Below are 27,497 nucleotides of genomic sequence, written 5' to 3' on the forward strand. Positions count from 1 at the left end.
GTCCAGGACACAAGATTGGTTCCTAAAAGGGAATTGCCTGCAATACAGCGAGTAGATACCCTGGAGAATCCTGGTCCAGTGTACAATGCATGGAGAGATCGGAAATGGACATTGTGTGACTGTGGGTGGACAGGTGCAGGTGGATCCGGCCATGGCGCGTGTTCAGTGGATCGACCCAAGATGTTTGGAAGTGTTCACCTCAGTTTAAAAACAAAACACTGTTCTGCTTTAAACCCCAATTAATGTTTGACCCTCCTGTTATTTTTTTTTTTGTTACAGAGCAGCAAAAACTGAAAACTCCTGTCCACAGAATGGATCAAGGTTCGAGCAGTGGAGGAGTTCCAGTGGCGTCAACATCAGGAAAGGACACGGGTATGTTGGCGAAGTATTTTAATTTATAAATACTGTGCGGATTCTCCGTCTGGGTTTAATTAAATAATGGCAATTCTCAAAATATTTGTGAAAACTGAGCAGAGAGATCAGAGAGAGAGTTGACATCTCTGGGGGAAACTCAGTCACACGTGGAAGGAGGACAGTTACCGTCTGCTCCTGCTCCTCTAACAGATTGTGATGCACATTAAAATAGCGAGTTACACCAGAAGACAAGACATTCTGCAGATGCTGAAAGTTTTGGGCAACAAAAAGACACACAAAATATTGGCAGAATTCAGCAGGTCATCCATGGACAGGAATAAACAGTCAACATTTCAGATCAGGACCACAGGGAACAGAAAGTAATGTAAAAATATCTAGAATTTCTGTCTCCTCATTTCCAGTCCGATGAAGGGCCTTGGCCTGAAACATTGATTGTTATTCTCCTCCAGAGATGTTGCCTGACATGTTGAGTACCTCCAGTATTTTGTGAGAATTCCCAGAGATTTGCTGAGGAAGGGGTTGACCAGGCAGGCAGACAGTAACACAGAGCCAAGCGGTGGTGATGTGCAGTACCAGGAGAGTGATGGTGATGGGTTACTATATTCTCAGCAATAAGCAGAGTCCTTTCAAAACAGGGAGGTATATTCCTGGGGACACGAAAGAGCATACTTCAACAGATGGAACTATACCACCTCCTACACCCCCGTCAACCCCTACCCTCCGGCCCAAACCCGTTCTCCCACATATATTTTTCGGTCTGTTTTGTTTTTTTTTTAAATTTTTATTGAGTTTTCAAATGATTACAGAAAGAAAAAAAAAAATCTACCCTTCCCCCCTCCCCTAACATCCCTATAGAAGAAAATAAAAAGAAAAAGAGGAAAAAAGAAAGAAAGAAAGAATGCCTGTATATCGGAAGATCCCCACATGCTCCATGGAATTCATAATAACTTAGTATATATATATATATATTTATTTCTTTCCCCAAATAACCAATTATTTTATCTTCGGAGCACCTATATATTTAATCCTGTCTTTTGTAAACAAGTGCGCCAAATTTTCAAAAATGTTTCATATTTATCTCTTAAATTATAAGTAATTTTTTTCAAGTGGAATACAGCTGGAAATTTCATTCTTCCAACGATTTATACTTAAGTATGAATCTGATCTCCAAGTAACTACAATAGACTTTTTGGCTACTGCCAGTGCAATTTTTATGAATTCTTTCTGATATTTATTCAATTTGGGTTTCGGTTTTATCCCTTCAGTATCGCCGAATAAAAATAATATCGGGTTATGTGGAAGTTGTGTTCCAATAATTTGTTCTCTTAAATTTGTCCAAAAAGGTTGAATTTTAGAACAAGACTAAGTAGAATGTAAAAAAGTACCAATTTCTTGGTTACATCGGAAACACTGATCAGATAAATTTGGTTTTAATTTATTTATTTTTTGTGTTGTAATATATAATTGATGTAAAAATTATATTGCACTAATCTTAACCAGACATTTATTGTATTTGTCATACTATCAAGACATAGTCTTGACCAATTTGTTTCTTCATTTTTAATATTCAAGTCAATTTCCCATTTTTGTCTTGACTTATGGATTCCTTGTTTAATTGCCTGTTTTTGAATCAAACTATACATGCAAGAAATAATTTTTTTAGTTTTTCCTTTTTGAATTAAAGTTTCTATTTCATTAGATTTTGGCAATAACATTGTTTGACCCAATTTTGCTCTTAAATAACCCCTTAATTGGAACTAGCAAAAAAGTGTTGATTGATATTTTATATTTATTCTTTAATTGATCAAATGACGTTAATATACCTCCTTCAAAACAATCTTCTATATATCTAACCCCTTTCTGAAACCAATTATATAAAAGTTGATTATCCATTGTAAAAGGAATAAGTCTATTTTGAATTAAAGATCTCTTTGCTAATAAAGATTTCTTTATCTCATCATCAACATTTATCTTATTCCAGAAATCAATCAAAAGTTTTAATACAGGAGATTCTTTCTTTTCCCGTATCCATTTAGATTCCCATTTATATATAAAATCTTCTGGTGTATTTTCTCCTATTTTATCTGGTTCTATTCTAATCCATGCCTGTCTATCTTTCTCAAAAAAAGATGCAATAAATCTAAGTTGATTTGCTTTATAATAATTCTAAAAATCTGGAAGTTGTAACCCTCCTAGATCAAATTTCCACGTCAATTTTTCCAACGATATTCTTGACATCGTACCTTTCCAAAGGAACTTCCTCACATATTTATTTAACTCTTGAAAAAAACTTCTGGGGTAGTTGTATTGGTAGTGATTGGAATGAGCATTGTAATCTAGTGAATAGATTCATTTTTATGGTATTTACTGTACCTACTAATGTTATTGGTAATATCATCCATTTATCAATATCTTCTTGAATTTTTTTCAATAATGGTAAATAATTTAATTTATATAAGTTCTTTATATCATTATCAACTCTTATACCTAAATATTTTATACCGTTTATCGGCCAACTAAATTGAGTTATTAATCGACATTGACTATAATCTCCTTTAGTAAGAGGTAAAATTTCACTTTTATCCCAATTTAGTTTGTAGCCTGATATTTTCCCATACTCTTCTAATCTAGAGGATAATTGATGCAACGAGTACAATGGGTTTGTTAAATAAAACAGAAAATCATCAGCAAATAAGTTAATCTTGTATTCCTCCTGGTTAACTCTGAAACCCTTCTGGGTCCATTCTAATTAATTCAGCTAATGGTTCTATCACCAACACAAATAAAGCAGGTGATAATGGACAACCTTGCCTAGTTGACCTTGTTAACTGAAATGGTGTTGAAATTTGACCATTTGTCACTACTTTAGATTTGGGATTAGTATTTAAGGTTTTAATCCATTTTATAAAGGATACTCCTAATCCATATCTTTCCAATACCTTAAATAAAAAATCCCATTCCAATCTATCAAATGCTTTTTCTGCATCTAAAGCAACTGCCACACTCATTTCCTCCCTCTTTTGAGCCAAATGAATTATACTAAATAACTGAGTTACGTTATCTGCTGATTGTCTATTTTAAATAAATCCTGTTTGATCCATGTGTATTAATTTTGGTAAGTATTTAGATAATCTGTTAGATAAGATTTTTGCTATTATTTTATAGTCAGTGTTTAACAAAGAAATAGGTCTATATGATGTTGGCTTTAAAAGATCTCTATCTTTTTTTGGCAATACTATTAAAATAGCTGTCGAAAAAGATTCTGGAAGTTTACACATTCTTTCCGCTTGGTGTATTAACTCCATAAAAGGAGGAATTAATAAATCTTTAAACTTTTTATAAAATTCAGGTGGAAAACCATCTTCTCCTGGGGATTTATTACTTTGAAATGATCATAGAGCTTCTTCGACCTCTTTTAATGTAAAAGGCATATCTAATCCCTTCTGTTCTTACAAATTCAATTTTGGAAGAGTTATTGAAAGTTTCATTAATTTCCAAAGGTTTATAAGTAATTTTATTTACTCTTGTTCGAATTGCATTTATCGTTTTAGAAGTCTGGTCTGTTTTTAACTGCCAAGCAAGAACCTTATGTGATCTTTCACCTAGTTCATAATATCTCTGTTTACTTCTCATAATTGCTTTTTCTGTTCGATATATCTGAAGCGTATTATATTGTAACTTCTTATTAACAAGTTGTCTCCGTTTTTCTGTCATATATCTTTGAGATTCTTTTGCTAATTTTGTAATCTCTTTTTCCAATTGATCTATTTCTATCATATATTCCTTCTTAATTTTATTAGTATCTTATTATCTGACCTCTCAAATATGCCTTCATTGCTTCCCACAATATAAATTTATCAACTGAATGTGAATTTGTATCTAAAAAAGACTGAATCTGCTTTTTCATAAAATCACAAAAGTCTTGATGTTTTAGTAATATAGAATTAAATCTCCATCTATAAATTGATTCCTCTTTATCTATCATTATCATTGTCATTATCAATAATCTGACAATATTCTTGCTTTATATTCCATATTTTTCACTGTCTTGAATATTCGTTAATAGGATGTCTATTTGAATAAAATGAATCTCTTACTTTTGTGTTAATTCTTCTCCATATATCAATCTTTCATCAATGATAAAGTTAATTTTGCTACTTTTGATTTTGTGACAACCTTTGTTGATCTATCTAAAACTGGATCTAGACAAAAGTTAAAATCTCCACCTATTAATATTTTGTCATGTGTGTTAACCAAATTCAAACAGACGTCGTATAAATTTTACATCATTTTCATGTGGTGCATAAATATTGATAAGAGTCCATAGTTCTGAAAAAAATTGACAATGTATAATTAAATATCTCCCCGCTGGATCAATTAATACATTTTGTATTTTTATTAACCAAAATTGCAACTCTTCTCCCCTATGAGTTAAATGAAGCTGCAATAACATTTTCAACCCAATCTCTTTTTTAATTTCTGATGTTCTTTCTCTATTAAGTGTGTTTCTTGTAAAAAAGGTATATCTATTTTCATTTTTTTAATGTGTGTTAAGATTCTTTTTCTTTTCACCGGTCCATTAAGCCCATTAACATTAAAACTTTGAAAATTTAGTAACTTAGTCATTATTTTTAATTGGGTTACTCCAATCTATAATAATACCTAATCTTTCAACTTTCGTGAAACCTTGGGGAATCTTTTTAAACATTCTCCATGTTGCTATGTGTGTCCCCACCGATCATCCAGGCAAAAAAAGATAGAAGAAAAATAGATTATAAAGAAAAAAACAAAATACCCCCCTACTAATGTTGTGGATAAAAAAGAACACATTACCTCCCTCTGTTGTATGGGTCATGGCAATCGCCATGATTACACACGTGAATCCCGTAGCAATCGATCCAAAGCTCCTCCAGCTCCCCCGCGACATTGAAAAGTATATATATGAGAAGAAAAAAAAAGAAAAAATGCAACTCGCAATTAATATTTCTCAAATTTTGCCTTTCGCCCCCTGTATCATCCTTAAATGTCCATCAATTCCATTCACTGTCTCTGTCTCCATCTTTAATCCATTACGCTTGGAAATCTCTATGTGTAGTTAGCGAATAACGAGGAGTTTTCGTGCGAATTCCTCCGCTTCTCGATAATTGGTAAAAAAAATCTTCTTCCATCCTCCAAAAAAATTATCAGTGTTGCAGGGTGACGCATTATGAATTTATAACCCTTTTCCCGAAAAGCTTTTTTCACTGGATTAAATTCCTTCTTTCTCTTCAAAAGGTTATCACTTATTTCAGGATAGAAAAGAACTGCTTTCACTTCTATCACCAATGTCCCTTTACTCTTTCTGGCACATTGGGCAGCCACCTTCAGGATCTTTTCTTTATCTTGATATCTTAAGCATTTTATCAAAATTGATTGTGGATTTTGATCAGTTTGATGTCTTGATCTTAAGGCTCCATGAACCCTTTCAATTTCAATTAGAGTTTCTTCTTCAATTTCCAAGTTTTCAGGAATCCATTTTTCAAAAAAATTATTGGATCTTCTCCTTCTATATCTTCTTTAAGTCTAACAATCTTAATATTGTTTCGTCTGCTAAATTTTTCTAGCTTATCCACTTTTTTCAACAATTGTTTTCTTTCTAATGTCCAGGCAGAGATATTATCTTCCATTTTATTCATTCTTTCAACCATGTCTTCCGTTGTGGCTTCCAAGTCTATAATTCTCTTTCCATTTTTTCCTGTCTTTTTATCATTTTATCAAACATAATCTCCATATTTATCTTTTTTTTATTTCTTTTAATGCGTTTAATTTTTTTCTAATTTACGCATTATTTGCATCAAAGTTTTTTTCTATATTTCCAGAAAAACTTTTACCTCCATCTTCGTCTGATTTATCCAGAGAATCTGAATCAGCCGCAGATTCACTTTCACTTCCGGTTTCAATCGGTACTGGGATTTGTAGTTCTGGTTGCTCGCGTTTGCGCATGCTCCTTCCTTCGCGTTTGCGCAGTTCTTGTTGGTCTTTTTCTTTGAAATGGTCGATGTTGCCGCAGTTTCCTGTTCTGTATCACCGCAGGTGAAATGTACCTGAGCCCCGGTTCTCTGGCAGCAGCGGCCCTTGATTCTGTCCCAACTTGCGTTGTCTTCACGCTAGTAGTTTTCTTCATCTTCTGTTTGTGAGACACAGTTGAAACAATCCGGAGTAGTTTATAAGTAACTTTTAGAAAGTATTTACTAACTTTTCTTCACGTAAACATTAATTTACTGATTCTTTACGGGAGAGCTGGTTTCCCGCGTCTTGATACTACGTCATCACTCCCCCCCCCCCACGGACCGTGTTTTGTTGTGATCTTTATGTCTTTATGTTCCAGAGAGAAAGTTACTAGCCAGTATGGTGTTGAAATTTCTTTAATGCTCCCCATTTTCCCCACAGGTCCGAGCTCAGTGATCACCGAGCTCCTGTCAAACTGGGACGATTCCCAGCTGCTGCGGTTGACGGATATCTACCGGGACAGGCTGGAGCAGGCGATGGAAGGAGGGGTGCACGGAGTGAGCCTGGTGTTAACGGCCGAGAATCAGTTCAACGGAGAGGAACATCGGGTGAGTGGGAGGGAGAATGGGTTTGAATTTTCACACATCACAGGACTGATGGGTGTCGGGACTCTCACTCATTGGATAATAGAGCATAAAAACAAATCAGAAATAAATATATATAATTCTTAAAAATGTGAATCTCAAGCGATGATTGAAAAAGTTGTAAATACCCCTGCTGGTGGCTCAATGTTCAGAGCGAGGCGAGTAGGCAACATTTCTATGATGTTGCAATAAACGAGCTTAAATGGAAATACGGTAGAAATTTTTATTTCGGGAAGAGTGTACAGAGTGACGGCAGGATTCAGTGAGAACCGGGGCATTACGACCGGATGCCACAGGAGCTCGAGTGTGTTCTGCTCTGGGTGGAGATCATTCTGTGACAATCTGTAACTGCAAACAGTGTGGATCGGGGAATACTGCCATGTTGTAATGTGTAATCACTGAATAAACCTCCACAGGAAAAGGCAAAGGAAAGGCATCAGGTGTCAGCCGGAAATCCGCTGTCATGTTGGACACTGGCGGACTGAGGAGATGAATCACATCATCATTTCTGCAACTTCCCAGAGACTGTTCACGCTGATACAAAAACCCTCCTGACTTCTTTCTTCATCTGTGATCGTTATTTTCTGATTTTGTTTTACACGGTCAAATCCGGTGAGGAAATATTTATGGATTTGGAGCCACATCAATGAAGTGGTCACAGACCAGCCAGGATCTCATTGACTGGTGGACCAGGTTCACGGTGAATGTCCCTCCGTGTGCTCTGCATGTCCATGTCCAGATAGGACCAGCACCCGTCCGGGTGACTGCTCAGTGTGATCCCGTTACAGAGCACATCATTTACGTCTCATTCTCTGTGTGAATCTGTCAGTCCCCAATATGTTCACCGTTACTGTTCACAGAAAATCTCTGATCTCGCTGATAAGGGAGAGCGGGCGGACAGTTCTAAACTCCTCCTGAGCCTGGTGATGGAGAAAGGCTCCCGCGCCCGGAGGGTGATGTGGGAAACCTTTGTGAAAATGCGGATTGGTGTCCCAAAGCTGGACAGAATACTGAAGGAATTACAGATATATGGTGAGATAATATCAGAGATTAATTTAAATTTGGATTGAATACAGCACACTTTAAAATGTTACAAAAATGATTTCCCTCAATTTGTTGATATTTAAACAGGTTGTGATCCTTCCCATCGACCAATTTCCACTCAACTTTTACTAAAGGTTCTCAGTGAGCTGAAAGGTAAGTGAACATGCATTGAACATTGAAGAGTATAACACAGGAACAGGCCATTAGGCAAATAATATTGTGCTGAATCAGCGAAGAAATAAATCAAACAAACCTGAAGACTGATCTCTCCTTCCTTCACCATGTCCACATGCTTCAATCTTCCTTACATCCATATGACTGTCCAAAAGTCCTTTAAAAGCTTCTAATAATTTGCCTCGACCACCTTACCAGGCAGTGTGTTCCAGGCAGCCACGATTGCCTAATTTAAAAAAAATAAGCTGTCCTTCACATCCCCCTTCATTCTACACCCTCTCACCCTCAATATATTCCCTCTGGTAATAGACATTTCAACTGTGGGAAACGGATTCTCTCTGTCCACTCTATCCAAGCCTCTCATAATCTTGTGAACCTGTGTCAGAGCTCCTCTCAGCCTCTGATGAACCACAGCAAACAAGCTAATTTCATCCAGCCTCTCATGATAGCAAATGCTTCTAAACCAGGCAGCATCCTGGTAAATCTCTTCTGCTCCCTCTCTAAAGCCTCAACATCCCTCCGGTAGTGTGGTGATCGGAACGGTACGCAATGACCCAGATGAGGCTGAAGCAAATTTCATTAAGTTGAAACTTGACCTCTGTTTCCACCAACGGTTGTAATTTGCTTTGGGCGGTTCAGTTGTTGAGCCAACAGGATCTGACCGGGTAAATGTTGACACTGTGACAGAGAACACAGTGAGACACAGGGAAACGTGTTTGCTAGAGGGAGAGTTTTCAAAGGACATTTTGAGGAAAGAGGCAGAGAGCTGGCGAGTTTGAGGAAGGTGGTCACACTGCTCTGGGGCCTGCAACTACAGATCCCCACCGGAGTCTGAGTGGAGAAGGGGCGATCTGGAGAATGGAAAAATAATCTTATATTTCTTCACACCAATAAGTCAAAACCTTCTGTTGCCAGGCACTGCCCCCTCCTGAACAGCCTCATCCTGAACCATTTTCTAAACTCCCCCAGTTCCCGCAGATGATCTTTTCGTAGAGTTGGGCGTCACTGAAGTTCCAGTCACAGAATAGTAATAATAGCATCACTTTAATTAGAAAAGCAGGTAACATCCAAACTGGTCTGTTCAACCACAGAGCAGCTCTTACCAGAAATACAAGGAATCTTGGCCAGAACCCTGGCTCAGTCTCTCTCATTTACAATAACAAATCCCAACGATGATAATTTAAATATGGGAGCAGAGATAGACGAATCAGGAAGTTTACAAACTTCTCACGTTTCAGGGACCTCTGTAAATATTGCTCCAGTCCACACCCGGTCAATGAAACCCCTCAGTGCCCCTGAACACGGGTTTAGAAAATCGCGACAAGTTTGATCATCATTGTCCTTCATCCTGGTTGCAGAGGGAACAGACACGACAGTGAAACTCCCAAACCCATTTCTGAATATGAAACTGATACACTCCCTGATTATTGAAGAACATCATTTCTGCCACTGTCACATTCTCGAAAGTGAATATCCAGGATCAGTGTTTTCCTACGCTCCCTATCACAGCCCAACACATTGAATAGTCACCCCACACACTCCTGACAGGGTCCTGTCGCACAGTGAGACCCCAGACACGCCTGGCAGTGTGCTGACACACCATGAGACCACACACAACTCTGAGAGGCTCCTGAAACACTTTGAGACACCACACACACCTGACAGGGTTCTGACACACAGTGAGACACCACACACCCCTGACAGGGTCCTAAAGCACTGTGAGACCCCACACAACCCTGACAGGGTCCTGACACACTTAGAGATGCCACAAACCCGTGGCAGGTTTACGATACTCTGTAAGACGCCACAGTCCCCTAACAGGGTCCTGACACACAGTGAGATGCCACACACCCCTGACAGGGTCCTGACACACTGTGAGACCCCACACATCCCTGCCAGGTTCCTGACACACTGTGAGATCCCACACACCCATGTCAGGAGCCTGACACACTGTGAGATCCCACACGTCTCTGACAGTGTCCTGACACACTGTGAGACCCCCGCATTCCCTGGCATGGTCCTGACACACTGGGAGACCCCACACACCCCTAGCAGGTTCCTGACACTCTCTGAGACCTCACACATCCCTGACAGGTTCCTGACACACTGTGAGACTCCACACACCCTTGTCAGGAGGCTGACACACTGTGAGATCCCACACACCCATGTCAGGAGACTGACACACTGTGAGATCCCACACGTCTCTGACAGGTTCCTGACACACTGTGATGCCCCACAAACTCATTTTAGGTTCCTGACACACACTGAGAAGCCACACACACCTGCCATGGTCTGGATGCACTGTGAAATCCCACACACACCTGGCAGTGTCCTGAAACACTGTGAGACCCCACACTACCCTGACAGGGTCCTGACACACTGTGAGACCCCACACACCCCTGACAGGGTCCTGACACACTGTGAGACCCCACACACCCCTGACAGGGTCCTGACACACTGTGAGACCCCACACACCCCTGACAGGATCCTGACACACTGTGAGATCCCACACGTCACTGACAGGGTCCTGACACACTGGGAGACCCCACACACCCCTAGCAGGTTCCGGACACTCTCTGAGACCTCACACACCCCTAGCAGGATCCTGACACACTGTGAGACCTCACACACACCTGACAGGGTCTGGACACACTGTATGACCCCACACAATCCTGACAGGGTCCTGACACACTGTGAGACCCCACACACCCCTGACAGGGTCCTGACACACTGTGAGACCCCACACACCACTGACAGTGTCCTGACACACTGTGAGACCCCACACACCACTGACAGGGTCCTGACACACTGTGAGACCCCACACACCACTGACAGGGTCCGGACACTCTGTGAGGCCCCGCACACCCCTGGCTGTGTGCTGACATACTGTGAGACCCCACACAACCCTGACATTGTCCTGACGCACTGTGAGACCCCACACACCCCTGACAGGATCCTGACACACTGTGATGCCCCACAAACTCATTTTAGGTTCCTGACACACACTGAGAAGCCACTGACACCTGCCATGGTCTGGATGCACTGTGAAATCCCACACACACCTGGCAGTGTCCTGACACACTGTGAGACCCCACACACCCCTGACAGGGTCCTGACACACTGTGAGATTCCATAAAAACCTGGCAGTGTCCTGTCACACTGTGAGACCCCACACACCCCTGACAGGGTCCTGACACACTGTGAGATTCCATAAAACCCTGGAAGTGTCCTGACACACTGTGAGACCCCACACACCCCTGACAGGGTCCTGACACACTGTGAGACCCCACACACCACTGACAGGATCCTGACATACTGTGAGATCACACACGTCACTGACAGGGTCCTGACACACTGGGAGACCCCACACACCCCTAGCAGGTTCCGGACACTCTCTGAGACCTCACACACCCCTAGCAGGATCCTGACACACTGTGAGACCTCACACACACCTGACAGGGTCTGGACACACTGTATGACCCCCACAATCCTGACAGGGTCCTGACACACTGTGAGACCCCACACACCCCTGACAGGGTCCTGACACACTGTGAGACCCCACACACCACTGACAGTGTCCTGACACACTGTGAGACCCCACACACCACTGACAGGGTCCTGACACACTGTGAGACCCCACACACCACTGACAGGGTCCGGACACACTGTGAGGCCCCGCACACCCCTGGCTGTGTGCTGACATACTGTGAGACCCCACACAACCCTGACATTGTCCTGACGCACTGTGAGACCCCACACACCCCTGACAGGGTCCTGACACACTGTGAGACCCCACACACCCCTGACAGGATCCTGACACACTGTGAGACTCCACACACCCCTGACAGGGTCCTGTCACTCTCTGAGACCCCACACACCCCTAGCAGGGTCCTGACACACTGTGAGACGTCACACATCCCTGACACGGTCCTGACACACTGTGAGACTCCACACACCCTTGTCAGGAGCCTGACACACTGTGAGATCCCACACATCTCTGACAGGGTCCTGACACACAGTGAGAAGCCACACACGCCTGCCATAGTACTGGCACACTGTGAGACCCCACACACCCCTGACAGGGTCCCGACCGACTGTGAGACCCCACACACCCCTGACAGGGTCCTGACACACTGTGATGCCCCACAAACTCATTTTAGGTTCCTGACACACTGTGAGACGCCACACACCCCTGGCCGTGTCCTGACATACAGTGAGACCCCACACACCCCTGGCAGGGTCCTGATACACTGTGAGACCCCACACACCCCTGACAGGGTCCTGACACACTGTGAGACCCCACACACTCCTGACAGGGTCCTGACACACTGTGGGATCCCAGACAGCCCTGACAGGGTCCAGATACGTTGGGACACCACACACACCCCTGACAGGGTCCTGACGCTCTGTGAGACCCCACACACGCCTGTCAGGGTCCTGTCACATTGTGAGACCACATGGCCCTCACAGGGTCTTAGAGATGCCACACACCCGTGGCAGGTTTTCGATACACTGTAAGATGCCGCAGTCCCCTAACAGGGTCCTGACACACAGTGAGATGCCACACAACGCTGACAGGGTCCTGACACACTGTGAGACCCCACACACCCCTGACAGGGTCCTGACACACTGTGAGATCCCACACGTCACTGACAGGGTCCTGACACACTGTGAGACCCCCGCATTCCCTGGCATGGTCCTGACACACTGGGAGTCCCCACACACCTCTAGCAGGTTCCTGACACACTGTGAGACCTCACACACCCCTGACAGGGTCTGGACACACTGTAAGACCCCACACAATCCTGACAGTGTCCTGACACACTGTGAGACAGCAGATAACTCTGAAGGGTCCTGATACACTGTGAAACCCCAGACACACCTGACAAGATACAGTCACATTCTGAGACCCCACACACCTGACAGCGTCCTGACTCAGTCCGAGACCCCACACACCCCTCACAGGGGCCTGACACACTGTGATGCCCCACAAACTCATTTTAGATTCCTGACACACTGTGTGACCCCACACACTCCTGACAGTGTCCTGACATACTGTGAGACCCCACAGACCCCCGACAGGGTCCTGACACACTGTGAGACCCCACACACCCCTGACAGGGTCCTGACACACTGTGAGACCCCACACACCCCTGACAGGATCCTGACACACTGTGAGAGCCCACACACCCCTGACAGGGTCCTGACACACTGTGAGACCCCACACACCCCTGACAGGGTCCTGACACACTGTGAGACCCCACACACCCCTGACAGGATCCTGACACACTGTGAGACCCCACACACCCCTGACAGGAACCTGACACACTGTGAGACCCCACACATCCCTGACAGGGTCCTGACACATTGAGACCTCACACATCCCTGACAGGTTCCTGACACACTGTGAGATCCCACACACCCATGTCAGGAGCCTGACACACTGTGAGATCCCACACGTCTCTGACAGGGTCCTGACACACTGTGAGACCCCCGCATTCCCTGGCATGGTCCTGACACACTGGGAGACCCCACACACCCCTAGCAGGTTCCTGACACTCTCTGAGACCTCACACATCCCTGACAGGTTCCTAACACACTGTGAGATTCCACACACCCATGTCAGGAGACTGACACACTGTGAGACTGCACACACCCTTGTCAGGAGACTGACACACTGTGAGACCCCCGCATTCCCTGGCATGGTCCTGACACACTGTGAGACCCCACACATCCCTGACAGGGTCCTGACACATTGAGACCTCACACATCCCTGACAGGTTCCTGACACACTGTGAGATCCCACACACCCATGTCAGGAGACTGACACACTGTGAGACCCACACACCCATGTCAGGAGACTGACACACTGTGAGATCCCACAATCTCATTTTAGGTTCCTGACACACACTGAGAAGCCACACACACCTGCCATGGTCTGGACGCACTGTGAAATCCCACACACACCTGGCAGTGTCCTGACACACTGTGAGATTCCATAAAAACCTGGCAGTGTCCTGACACACTGTGAGACCCCACACACCCCTGACAGGGTCCCGACCGACTGTGAGACCCCACACACTCCTGACAAGGTCCTGACACACTGTGAGACCCCACACACCCCTGACAGGGTCCCGACCGACTGTGAGACCCCACACACCCCTGACAGGGTCCTGACACACTGTGATGCCCCACAAACTCATTTTAGGTTCCTGACACACTGTGAGACGCCACACACCCCTGGCCGTGTCCTGACATACAGTGAGACCCCACACACCCCTGGCAGGGTCCTGATACACTGTGAGACCCAACACACCCCTGACAGGGTCCTGACACACTGTGAGACCCCACACACTCCTGACAGGGTCCTGACACACTGTGGGATCCCAGACAGCCCTGACAGGGTCCAGATACGTTGGGACACCACACACACCCCTGACAGGGTCCTGACGCTCTGTGAGACCCCACACACGCCTGTCAGGGTCCTGTCACATTGTGAGACCACATGGCCCTCACAGGGTCTTAGAGATGCCACACACCCGTGGCAGGTTTTCGATACACTGTAAGATGCCGCAGTCCCCTAACAGGGTCCTGACACACAGTGAGATGCCACACAACGCTGACAGGGTCCTGACACACTGTGAGACCCCACACACCCCTGACAGGGTCCTGACACACTGTGAGATCCCACACGTCACTGACAGGGTCCTGACACACTGTGAGACCCCCGCATTCCCTGGCATGGTCCTGACACACTGGGAGTCCCCACACACCTCTAGCAGGTTCCTGACACACTGTGAGACCTCACACACCCCTGACAGGGTCTGGACACACTGTAAGACCCCACACAATCCTGACAGTGTCCTGACACACTGTGAGACAGCAGATAACTCTGAAGGGTCCTGATACACTGTGAGACAGATAATTCTGAAGGGTCCTGATACACTGTGAAACCCCAGACACACCTGACAAGATACAGTCACATTCTGAGACCCCACACACCTGACAGCGTCCTGACTCAGTCCGAGACCCCACACACCCCTCACAGGGGCCTGACACACTGTGATGCCCCACAAACTCATTTTAGGTTCCGGACACACAGTGAGAAGACACATACACCTACCAGGGTCCGGACACACTGTGAGATCCCACACACACCTGACAGGGTCCTGACACAATGTGAGACCCCACACACCCCTGACAGGGTCCTGACACAGTGAGAGATCCCACACACCCATGACAGGGTCCTGACACACTGTGTGACCCCACACACTCCTGACAGTGTCCTGACATACTGTGAGACCCCACAGACCCCCGACAGGGTCCTGACACACTGTGAGACCCCACACACCCCTGACAGGGTCCTGACACACTGTGAGACCCCACACACCCCTGACAGGATCCTGACACACTGTGAGAGCCCACACACCCCTGACAGGGTCCTGACACACTGTGAGACCCCACACACCCCTGACAGGGTCCTGACACACTGTGAGACCCCACACACCCCTGACAGGATCCTGACACACTGTGAGACCCCACACACCCCTGACAGGAACCTGACACACTGTGAGACCCCACACATCCCTGACAGGGTCCTGACACATTGAGACCTCACACATCCCTGACAGGTTCCTGACACACTGTGAGATCCCACACACCCATGTCAGGAGCCTGACACACTGTGAGATCCCACACGTCTCTGACAGGGTCCTGACACACTGTGAGACCCCCGCATTCCCTGGCATGGTCCTGACACACTGGGAGACCCCACACACCCCTAGCAGGTTCCTGACACTCTCTGAGACCTCACACATCCCTGACAGGGTCCTGACACATTGAGACCTCACACATCCCTGACAGGTTCCTGACACACTGTGAGATCCCACACACCCATGTCAGGAGACTGACACACTGTGAGACCCACACACCCATGTCAGGAGACTGACACACTGTGAGATCCCACACGTCTCTGACAGGGTCCTGACACACTGTGATTCCCCACAATCTCATTTTAGGTTCCTGACACACACTGAGAAGCCACACACACCTGCCATGGTCTGGACGCACTGTGAAATCCCACAAACACCTGGCAGTGTCCTGACACACTGTGAGATTCCATAAAAACCTGGCAGTGTCCTGACACACTGTGAGACTCCACACACCCCTGACAGAGTCCTGTCACTCTCTGAGACCCCACACACCCCTAGCAGGGTCCTGACACACTGTGAGATCCCACAAGTCTCTGACAGGGTCCTGACACACAGTGAGAAGCCACACACGCCTGCCATGGTACTGGCACACTGTGAGACCCCACACATTCCTGATAGGGTCCCGACCGACTGTGAGACCCCACACACCCCTGACAGGGTCCCGACCGACTGTGAGACCCCACACACCCCTGACAGGGTCCTGACACACTGTGATGCCCCACAAACTCATTTTAGGTTCCTGACACACTGTGAGACGCTACACACCCCTGGCCGTGTCCTGACATACAGTGAGACCCCACACACCCCTGACAGGGTCGCGACCCACTGTGAGACCCCACACACCCCTGACAGGGTCCTGACACACTGTGAGACCCCACACACCCCTGGCAGGGTCCTGATACACTGTGAGACCCCACACACCCCTGACAGGGTCCTGACACACTGTGGAATCCCAGACACTCCTGACAGGGTCCTGACACACTGTGAGACCCCACACACCCCTGACAGGGTCCCGACCGACTGTGAGACCCCACACACTCCTGACAGGGTCCTGACACACTGTGAGACCCCACACACCCCTGACAGGGTCCCGACCGACTGTGAGACCCCACACACCCCTGACAGGGTCCTGACACACTGTGATGCCCCACAAACTCATTTTAGGTTCCTGACACACTGTGAGACGCCACACACCCCTGGCCGTGTCCTGACATACTGTGAGACCCCACACACCCCTGGCAGGGTCCTGATACACTGTGAGACCCCACACACCCCTGACAGGGTCCTGACACACTGTGGGATCCCAGACACTCCTGACAGGGTCCTGACACACTGTGAGACCCCACACACCCCTGGCAGGGTCCTGACACGTTGTGACACCACACACACCCCTGACAGGGTCCTGACACATTGTGTGACCACATGGTCCTCACAGGGTCTCCTAGATACCACACACCCGTGGCAGGTTTACGATACACTGTAAGATGCCGCAGTCCCCTAACATGGTCCTGACACACAGTGAGATGCCACCCAACGCTGACAGGGTCCTGACACACTGTGAGATCCCACACGTCACTGACAGGGTCCTGACACACTGTGAGACCCCCGCATTCCCTGGCATGGTCCTGACACACTGGGAGACCCCACACACCTCTAGCAGGTTCCTGACACACTGTGAGACCTCACACACCCCTGACAGGGTCTGGACACACTGTAAGACCCCACACAATCCTGACAGTGTCCTGACACACTGTGAGACAGCAGATATCTCTGAAGGGTCCTGATACACTGTGAGACAGATAATTCTGAAGGGTCCTGATACACTGTGAAACCCCAGACACACCTGACAAGATACAGTCACATTCTGAGACCCCACACACCTGACAGCGTCCTGACTCAGTCCGAGACCCCACACACCCCTCACAGGGGCCTGACACACCGTGATGCCCCACAAACTCATTTCAGGTTCCTGACACACAGTGGGAAGCCACCTACGCCTACCAGGGTCCGGACACACTGTGAGATCCCACACACACCTGACATGGTCCTGACACACTGTGAGATCCCACACACACCTGACAGGGTCCTGACACACTGTGAGATCCCACACACACCTGACAGGGTCCTGACACAGTGAGAGATCCCACACACCCATGACAGGGTCCTGACATACTGTGAGACCCCACACACCCCTGACAGGGTCCTGACACAGTGAGAGATCCCACACACCCATGACAGGGTCCTGACACACTGTGAGACCCCACACACCCCTGACAGTGTCCTGACATACTGTGAGACCCCACACACCCCTGACAGGGTCCTGACACACTGTGAGACCCCACACACCCCTGACAGGGTCCTGAAACACTGTGAGACCCCACACACCCCTGACAGGATACTGACACTCTGTGAGACCCCACACACCCCTGACAGGGTCCTGACACACTGTGAGACCCCACACACCCCTGACAGGATCCTGACACACTGTGAGACCCCACACACCCCTGACAGGGTCTGGACACACTGTGAGACCCCACACACCCCTGACAGTGTCCTGACACACTGTGAGACAGCAGATAACTCTGAAGGGTCCTGATACACTGTGAGACAGATAATTCTGAAGGGTCCTGATACACTGTGAAACCCCAGACACACCTGACAAGATACAGTCACATTCTGAGACCCCACACACCTGACAGCGTCCTGACTCAGTCCGAGACCCCACACACCCCTCACAGGGGCCTGACACACCGTGATGCCCCACAAACTCATTTCAGGTTCCTGACACACAGTGGGAAGCCACCTACGCCTACCAGGGTCCGGACACACTGTGAGATCCCACACACACCTGACAGGGTCCTGACACACTGTGAGATCCCACACACACCTGACAGGGTCCTGACACACTGTGAGATCCCACACACACCTGACAGGGTCCTGACACAGTGAGAGATCCCACACACCCATGACAGGGTCCTGACATACTGTGAGACCCCACACACCCCTGACAGGGTCCTGACACAGTGAGAGATCCCACACACCCATGACAGGGTCCTGACACACTGTGAGACCCCACAGACCCCTGACAGGGTCCTGACACACTGTGAGACCCCACACCCCCCTGACAGGGTCCTGACACACTGTGAGACCCCACACACTCCTGACAGGGTCCTGACACACTGTGAGACCCCACACACCCCTGACAGGATCCTGACACTCTGTGAGACCCCACACATCCCTGACAGGGTCCTGACACACTGTGAGACCCCACACACCCCTGACAGGGTCCTGGCACACTGTGAGACCCCACACACCCCTGACAGGATCCTGACACACTGTGAGACCCCAGACACCCCTGACAGGAACCTGACACACTGTGAGACCCCACACATCCCTGACAGGGTCTTGACACACTGTCAGACGCGACACTCCGCTGACAGGTTCGTGATACACCATGAGATGCCACACACTCCAGATAGGGTCCTGATTCTCTGGAATTTAGAAGGATGCGAGGGGATCTGATTGAAATATATAAGATTTTTAAGCGATTGTACACACTAGAGGCAGGAATCATGGTCCTGATGTTGGGGGAGTCCAGAACAAGAGGCCACAGCTAACAATAAGGGGTAGGTCATTTAGAACGGAATTCAGGAAAAAATTTCACCCAGAGAGTTGTGGATCTATGGAATGCTCTGCTTCAGAAGGCAGTGGAGACCAATTCTCTGGATGCTTTCAAGAAAGAGTTAGATAGAGCTCTTAAAGATTGCGGAGTCAAGGGATATGGGGAGAAGGCAGGAACGGGGTACTGATTGTGGCTGATCAGCCATGATCACATTGAATGGCGGTGCTGCCTCAAAAGGCTGAATTGCCTGCACCTGCACCTATTGCCTATTATCAATTGACAAACCCTGAGACCCCACACTCCTGGCAGGATCCTGACAAACTGTGAGACACCACACATGCCTGACAGGGTCCTGAAACACTGAGACCCCACACACCGCTGGCACTGTCCTGACAGGATGTGAGACCCCACACTCCTAACCGGATACTGACATGCTGAGACCCCTCACACCCCTAAACAGGTTGACACACTACGAGACTCCACATATTTCTGATAGGGTCCTGACACACCGTGAAACACCACACATGCCGGTTAGGGCGCTGACAACCTTTACGACCCCACACGCCCTTGACAGTGTCCTGATACACTGTGGGACCCCATATGCCCCTGACAGGATACTGACACACTGTGAGACCCCACACACACCTGACAGGATACTGACACACTGTGAGACGCCACACACCTGACAGGGTCCTGACACACTGTGAGACGCCACACACCTGACAGGATACTGACACACTGTGAGACCCCACACTTCCCTGACAGGTTCCTGACACACTGTGAGACCCCACACACCTGACAGGGTCCTGACACACTGTGAGACCCCACACACCACTGACAGTGTCCTGACACACTGTGAGACCCCACACACCTGACAGGGTCCTGACACACTGTGAGACCCCACACACCCCTGACAGCGTCCTGAACCACTGTGAGACCCCACACACCACTGACAGGGTCCTGACACGCTGTGAGACCCCACACACCCCTGACAGGGTCCTGACACACTGTGAGACCCCACACACACTTGACAGTGTCCTGACACACTGTGAGACCCCACACACCTGACAGGGTCCTGACACACTGTGAGACGCCACACACCTGACAGGATACTGACACACTGTGAGACCCCACACATCCCTGACAGGTTCCTGACACACTGTGAGACCCCACATACCTGACAGGGTCCTGACACACTGTGCTCTCCCCATACATCCCTGGCAGAGGCCGGACACAGTGCATAACCCCACACACCCCGACAGGTTTCGAACACAGTTTGAGATCCCACGCACCCCACCCACCCACCCACAGTTCATGTTCTGATCAGCAAATCTGCTGCTTTGTATTTTGATTCAGTGATGGTGGGAGGGGAGCGTGAGCTGTGATTCCCCGACCTGTTCCATTGACAGAATGCCCACCACCTTCTTCTCTATCTCCATACGCCACATCAACACAAGGGATTAAAAGATACTTCCTCAGGAGCAATAATATCTGTGGCAGTAGTGAGATGTTGTCCAGTACGGGACAGTTGGGGGTCAGTAAACTGCCAGCAAAATACTCATCTTCACAGCACAGTTAATGTGGAAATGTGATGATCTGGTGTTTATCTGGAACAGGCCTCTCTGTCCTGTCAGAGGTCTGTTAATCAAATTTACTTTACTGTACGAACAACCATTGACAAATCCAATTAATGCAACAGCTCTGAGCTAACTCTTGTGTGCTTAAATACTGAGTTCTGAGCTGAGGCATCTAACTGTTTGTCCACTATCTGTTCCCATGGAAGATGCTCAACAGAAACACAAGGAGACTCTGCGGGCACAAACTGAAACACTGAGAGTGAACACGATCCTGATGAGGGAGAAGGTGAAGGTTTTCCAGCTGGTTGATCGATACGCTGAGCTCACGGTCATTTCTACTGTTCGAGATCGGAGACTGGTGGAACATGAGCTACTGGCAAGAGGCAGAGACCACGAGGAGTGGAGAGAAAAACATCTCTGCGGAGAGCTGGAGAAACTTCAGATGGATCAGTTGTTCCAGAGCAGCTTTTCCCAAACTAACTCCAAATCTGGGAGTTCAGCAGTGGCCGGAGTCCCAGGGATTGGGAAAACAACAATGGTACAAAAGATTGTTTACGACTGGGCCACGGGGAAAATATACCAACAGTTCCAGTTTGTATTCAGTTTCAAATTCCGGGATTTAAACACCATTAACTGTAGAATAAACCTGAAGGAACTGATTCTGGATCAGTATCCTTACTTTGGGAATATCCTGAGAGAGGTCTGGAAGAACCCAGAGGGATCGCTGTTTATATTTGATGGTTTGGATGAATTCAATGACCAAATTAATTTTTCTGACAGTCGGAGAGACACGGAAACTCGGTACACATGCATAGATCCTGAATACAAGTGCAAGGTGTCTGACATTGTGTACAGTTTAATCCAGCACAAGCTGCTCCCAGGGTGTTCAGTGCTGGTGACCACCCGTCCCACTGCGTTACATTTATTGGAAAAGGCTGAGATCGGTACCGAAGCTGAAATCCTGGGATTTTCAGGTGAGGAACGGAAGGAATATTTCATCAGACATTTTGAAGATCAGACGGTGGCGGCAGCTGTTTTCAAACACGTGAAGGAGAACGAGATCCTGTACACCATGAGCTACAACCCCTCCTACTGCTGGATCCTCGCTCTGACACTGGGCCCCTTCTTCACACAAAGAGTCAGGGACCCGCAGCGAGTTCCCAAGACCATCACCCAACTGTACTCCTACTATATTTACAACATCCTGAAAAACCACGGCCGTGAGATTGAGAACCCCCGTGATGTGTTACTCAGGGTTGGTCAGATGGCCTTCAGAGGAGTGTCCGAGAGGAAGATTGTGTTTACAGATGGAGATTTGATCAAGTACAATCTGCAGCCTTCCCAGTTCCTGTCCGGGTTCCTGATGGAGCTTTTGGATAGAGAGGATTCTGCCCGGAGCGTGGTGTACACATTCCCACACCTGACCATCCAAGAGTTTGTAGCTGCAGTCGCACAATTCCTGAATCCAGATGGCAGAGATATTACGAAACTCCTCACTGAAGCCCATTGCGTGAGGGATAGGCGATTTGAGGTATTTCTCCGTTTTGTTGCTGGTCTCTCCAACCCAATGACAGCTCGGGGCCTGGAGGAGTTTCTGGGTCCATTTCCCAATGAAACAACCTGCCGGGTGATTGACTGGGTGAAGGAGGAGGTTAAACGCCGGAGTGGAAACACAGAGAGTGAAGCTGGTAAAAGGAGCCTCCTGAACACATTGCACTACCTGTTTGAGTCTCAGAATCGTCGACTGGCTCAGGCTGCACTGGGATCTGTGGAAAGGTTTTCACTCACTGGAATGACACTGACCCCGATTGACTGCGCAGTCCTGTCTCATGTCATCGGACTCTGTGATACAATAAAACAGCTCGACCTGGAGAACTGCCACATTCAGTGTGAAGGAATCCAGCGGCTGGGACCCGGGCTGCACAAGTGCCAGGAGTTGAGGTAACTTGATTTATCTCTCACTCTGATCTGTGAAACTGTTCCATTGTGTTGTTTCAATGTAAAGGAATTTTAGTAAATTTGTAGTAAATCAGATTGTGAAGAATTGTGACAAATGCCCAGGGGATCAGTCAGTAATTCCCCAAGGACGGGAGGGTTCTGTGGTTCCTTGTGAAGGGATATTGGAGACTTCATCAGATCAGTTAACAATGACCATTGGTTTAATGGTAGTAAATCTCAGGAATGGCCGTGTTTCTCGCTGCCTGTTACACGTCCATTGACAATGTTCCTTCTCACTGTTACTGACACCCAGACGGACACTGACTGCAGCAGGTGGGTCAGAGATTCACACCCCCTTCCCGGTGAGGGACAAGAGACCGTCAGCAGACTGTCCCAGTGAGAAGGAAAGAAATACCATTGTGAGATTGTCCTCCCACTGCCCTTCCCCGTGTGTGACTTTGCTCACTTCCAGATACGCAAAGAGCGAGGGCGCATCTACTCTGGGTCTCTGTTCAGACCCAACACACACATACAAAAAATTTCTGTGTCCTCTCGTCTTGTAGGATTATCGTTTACCCTTGGAATCCTCCTGTGGGACTTCTCATCCCAATCTCCCTTCCATTCTTTGGAATCTCGCCCCCATCCCCATTACTCCCGTGGACTCTCTATTACTCTTTCCTCATCCTCCTGTGGGATGTCTTGTCCACACACCCCACCACCCGTCCTGTGAGATCTCTCTTCCCTATCCCCCTTCCTTTGGTGGGATCTCTCCTCCCCATCCCTCTTCCTCCTGTGGGATCTCTCTTCCCCATCCCCCTTCCTTCTATGGATTTCTCTTCCCTATCCCCCTTCCTCCTGTGAGATTTCTCTTCCCCATCCCCTTCCTCCTGTGGGATCTCTCTTCCCCATTTCCCTTCCTCCTGTGGCATCTCGCTTCCCCATCCCCATTCCCCTTTTGCTTGTGGGAACTCTCCTCCCCATAGAATCATAAAATCATAGAACACTACAGCACAGAAAACAAGCCATTCAGTCCTTCGAGTCTGTACCAAAACCTTATTCCGCTAGTCCCATTGACCTGCACCCAGTCCATAACCCTCCAGTCCTCTCCCATCCATGTATCTATCCAATTTATTCTTAAAGCTTGAGTCCACATTTTACACATCAGATGGCAGCTCGTTCCACACTCTCACCACCCTCTGAGTGAAGAAGTTCCTCCTAATGCTCCCCCTAAACCTTTCCCCTTTCACGCTGAAGCCATGTCTTCTCATATTTATCTCTCCTAATCTATGTGGAAAGAGCCTATTCGCATTTACCCTGTCTGTACCCTCATAATTTTGTAAACCTCTATCAAATCTCCCCTCATTCTTCTGCACTCCAAGGAATAAAGTCGTAACCTGTTCAATCTTTCCCTGTAACTCAACTCCTGAAGACCCGGCAACATCCTAGTAAATCTTCTCTGCACTTTTTCGAACTTACTGATATCCTTCCTATAGTTAGGTGATCAGAACTGCACACAATACTCCAAATTTTGCCTCACCAATGTCTTATACAACCTCACCATAATATTCCAACTCCCATACTCAGTACTTTGATTTATGAATGCCAGGATGCCAAAAGCCTTCTTTACAACCCTGTCTACCTGTGACGCCACTTTCAGGGAATTATGTATCAGAACCCCCAGCTCCCTCTATTCCTCCGCACTCTTCAGTGCCCTACTGTTTATCGTGTATGTCATACCTTGATTTGTCCTTCCAAAATGGAACACCTCACACTTGTCTGCATTAAATTCCATCTGCCATTTTCTGGCCTATTCTTCCAGTTGGGTCAGATCCCTCTGCAAGCTTTGAAAACCTTCCTCGCTGTCCACAACGCCTCTATCTTAGTGTCATTCGCAAACCTGCTGATCCAATTTATCACATTATCATCTAGATCATTGATACAGACAACAAACAGCAATGGTCCCAGCACAGATCCCTGGGGCACACCACTAGTCACAGGCCACCAGTCTGAGAAGCAATCATCCACTACCACTCTCTGTCTTCTCCCACTCAGCCAATTCGAATCCGGTTTACAACCTCTCCATGGATACCTAGTGACTGGATGTTTAGAACTAACCTCTTATGTGGGACCTTGTCAACGGCCTTACAAAGGTCAATGTAGACAACATCCACAGCCTTTCTTTCATATGCATTCTTGGTAACCTCCTTGAAAAACACTACAGGATTCATTAAACATGATCTACCACATACAAAGTCATGCTGACTATCTTTAATCAGCCCTTGGCTGTCCAAATCCTTGTATATCCGATCACTCAGAACACCTTCCGATAATTTACCTACTACTGATGTCAGGCTCACTGGTCTGTAATTACCTGGTGAACTTTTGGAGCCTTTTGCAAACAACGGAACAACATGAGCTACCCTCCAATCCTCCGGCCCCGCACCCCTGGCTGAGGACATTTTAAATATTTCTGCCAAGGCCCCTGCAATTTCTACACAAGTCTCTCTCAAGGTCCGAGAAAATATCATGTCAGGCCCGGGGGATTAATCTACCTTTATTCACTGTAAGGCAGCAAGCAGCTTCTCCTCTTTAATCTCTATATGTTCCATGACACTACTGTTTGTTTCCCTTAATTCCATATCCGCTATGCCAGTTTCCTGAGTAAACACTGTCGCAAAAAAAACTGTTTAAGATCTCCCCCATCTCGTGAGGCTCCACACAGAGACGACCACTCTGATCTTCTAGGGGACCAATTTTGTCCTTTACTATCCTTTTACTCTTAATATACTTGTAGAAACCCTTCAGGTTTACCTTCACATTATCTGCCAAAGCAACCTCATGTCTTCTTTTTGCCTTCCTGATTTCCTTCTTTAGTATTTGCTTACATTTTCTATACTCTTCAAGTACCTCATTTGTTCCTTGTTTCCTATAGCTGCTAAACACCTACTTAAGCAGATCGCCAATATCCCTTGAAAACCAAGGTTCCCTCTGCCTGTTAACTTTGCCTTTAATCCTGGCAGGAACATGCAAACTCTGCACTCTCAAAATTTCACCCTTGAAGGCGTTCCACTTACTGAACACATCCTTGCCAGAAAACAACTTATCCCAATCCACTCTTCCCAGATCCTCTCTCATTTCCACAAAATTGGCCCTTCTCCAATTCAGAATCTTAATTGGCGGACCAGTCCTATCCTTATCCATAATTATCTTGAAACTAATGACATTATGGTCATTGGACCCAAAATGTTCACCTACACATACTTCTGTCACCTGACCTGTCTGGTTACTTAATAGGAGATCAGGTACTGCACCCTCTCTCGTTGATACCTCAATATATTGATTTAGAAAACTTTCCTGACACATTTGACAAACTCCACGCCATCTAACCCTTTCTCAGAATGGGAGTCCCCGTCAATATGTGGAAATTTAAAATCCCCTACGATTATGACTTTCTGTTTCTTAATTTGGTGTGCTACCTCTCTACAGATTTGCTCCTCGAATTCTCTCTGACTACTGGGCGGTCTATAATACAACCCTATTAGAGTGGTCACACCTTTCCCGTTCCTCAGCTCCACCCATATGGCCTCTGTAGACGAACCCTCTGGGCTGTCCCGTCTACGCACAGCTGTGATATTCTCCCTGACTGGTAATGCCACTCCTTCCCCTTTCATCCCTGAAACATCTGAAACAATGGAAACACGGAACATGAAGCTGCCAGTCCTGCCCCTCCTGCAAACCAAGTCTTACTAATAGCAATAATGTCGATATCATCGTGCCAATCCACGATCTAAACTCATCTGCCTTACCTGCAATACTCCTTGCATTGAAATAGATGCACCTGAGAACATTTCCATCACATACAAACCATTGATATCTGTCTATACAAGCAGTCCTCGCATGACCCTTATCCTCCACCACCTCACTATCTGCTCTAACACTCTGGTTCCCCTCCCCCTGCAACCTTGTTTAAAACCCCCGGAGCAGAACTTGCTAACCTACCGACAAGGATGTTAGTCCCCTCTAGTTCAGGTGCAAACTGTCCAATTCGAACTGGTCCCACCTCCCCTGGAAGAAATCCCAATTGTCCAGAAATATGAACACCTCCCTCATGCAACAGCCCCTCAGCCACGTATTTAGCTGCATTATCTTCCTATTTCTAGCCTCACTGGCACGTGGCACGGGTAGCAATCCTCCTGTGAGATCTCGCTTTCCCATCCCCCTTTCATCCTCTGGGCTCTCTGTTCCCACTCCCCCATCCTTTCAACTGTTGGATCTCTTCTCAGCATCCCCTTTCCTCCTATGGGATCTCTCCTACTCATCCCCCAACCTCCTGTTTGATCTCACTTCCCCACCCACTTCCTCCTGTCTCATCTCTCTTCCCCATGCCCCATCATCCTATGGGATCTCTCTTCCCCATTCCCCT

General features: G+C 47.3%; 1 protein-coding gene across 1 annotated transcript in view; it reads left to right on the forward strand.

The window, feature by feature from the left end:
• The window catches only part of LOC132390379 (NACHT, LRR and PYD domains-containing protein 3-like), a 56,160-nt gene that overhangs the window by 23,641 nt on the left and 5,022 nt on the right, over window positions 1–27,497 (forward strand). Inside the window, exons 4-8 of the mRNA XM_059962996.1 lie at window positions 280–372; window positions 6,805–6,971; window positions 7,868–8,039; window positions 8,139–8,204; window positions 21,343–23,077. Coding sequence (XP_059818979.1) covers window positions 312–372; window positions 6,805–6,971; window positions 7,868–8,039; window positions 8,139–8,204; window positions 21,343–23,077 — 2,201 coding nt within the window. The 5' untranslated portion in view covers window positions 280–311. The remainder of the gene's footprint in view (window positions 1–279; window positions 373–6,804; window positions 6,972–7,867; window positions 8,040–8,138; window positions 8,205–21,342; window positions 23,078–27,497) is intronic.

This window comes from Hypanus sabinus, unplaced genomic scaffold (assembly GCF_030144855.1).
Source record: "Hypanus sabinus isolate sHypSab1 unplaced genomic scaffold, sHypSab1.hap1 scaffold_88, whole genome shotgun sequence".
Taxonomy (NCBI): Eukaryota; Metazoa; Chordata; class Chondrichthyes; order Myliobatiformes; family Dasyatidae; genus Hypanus; species Hypanus sabinus.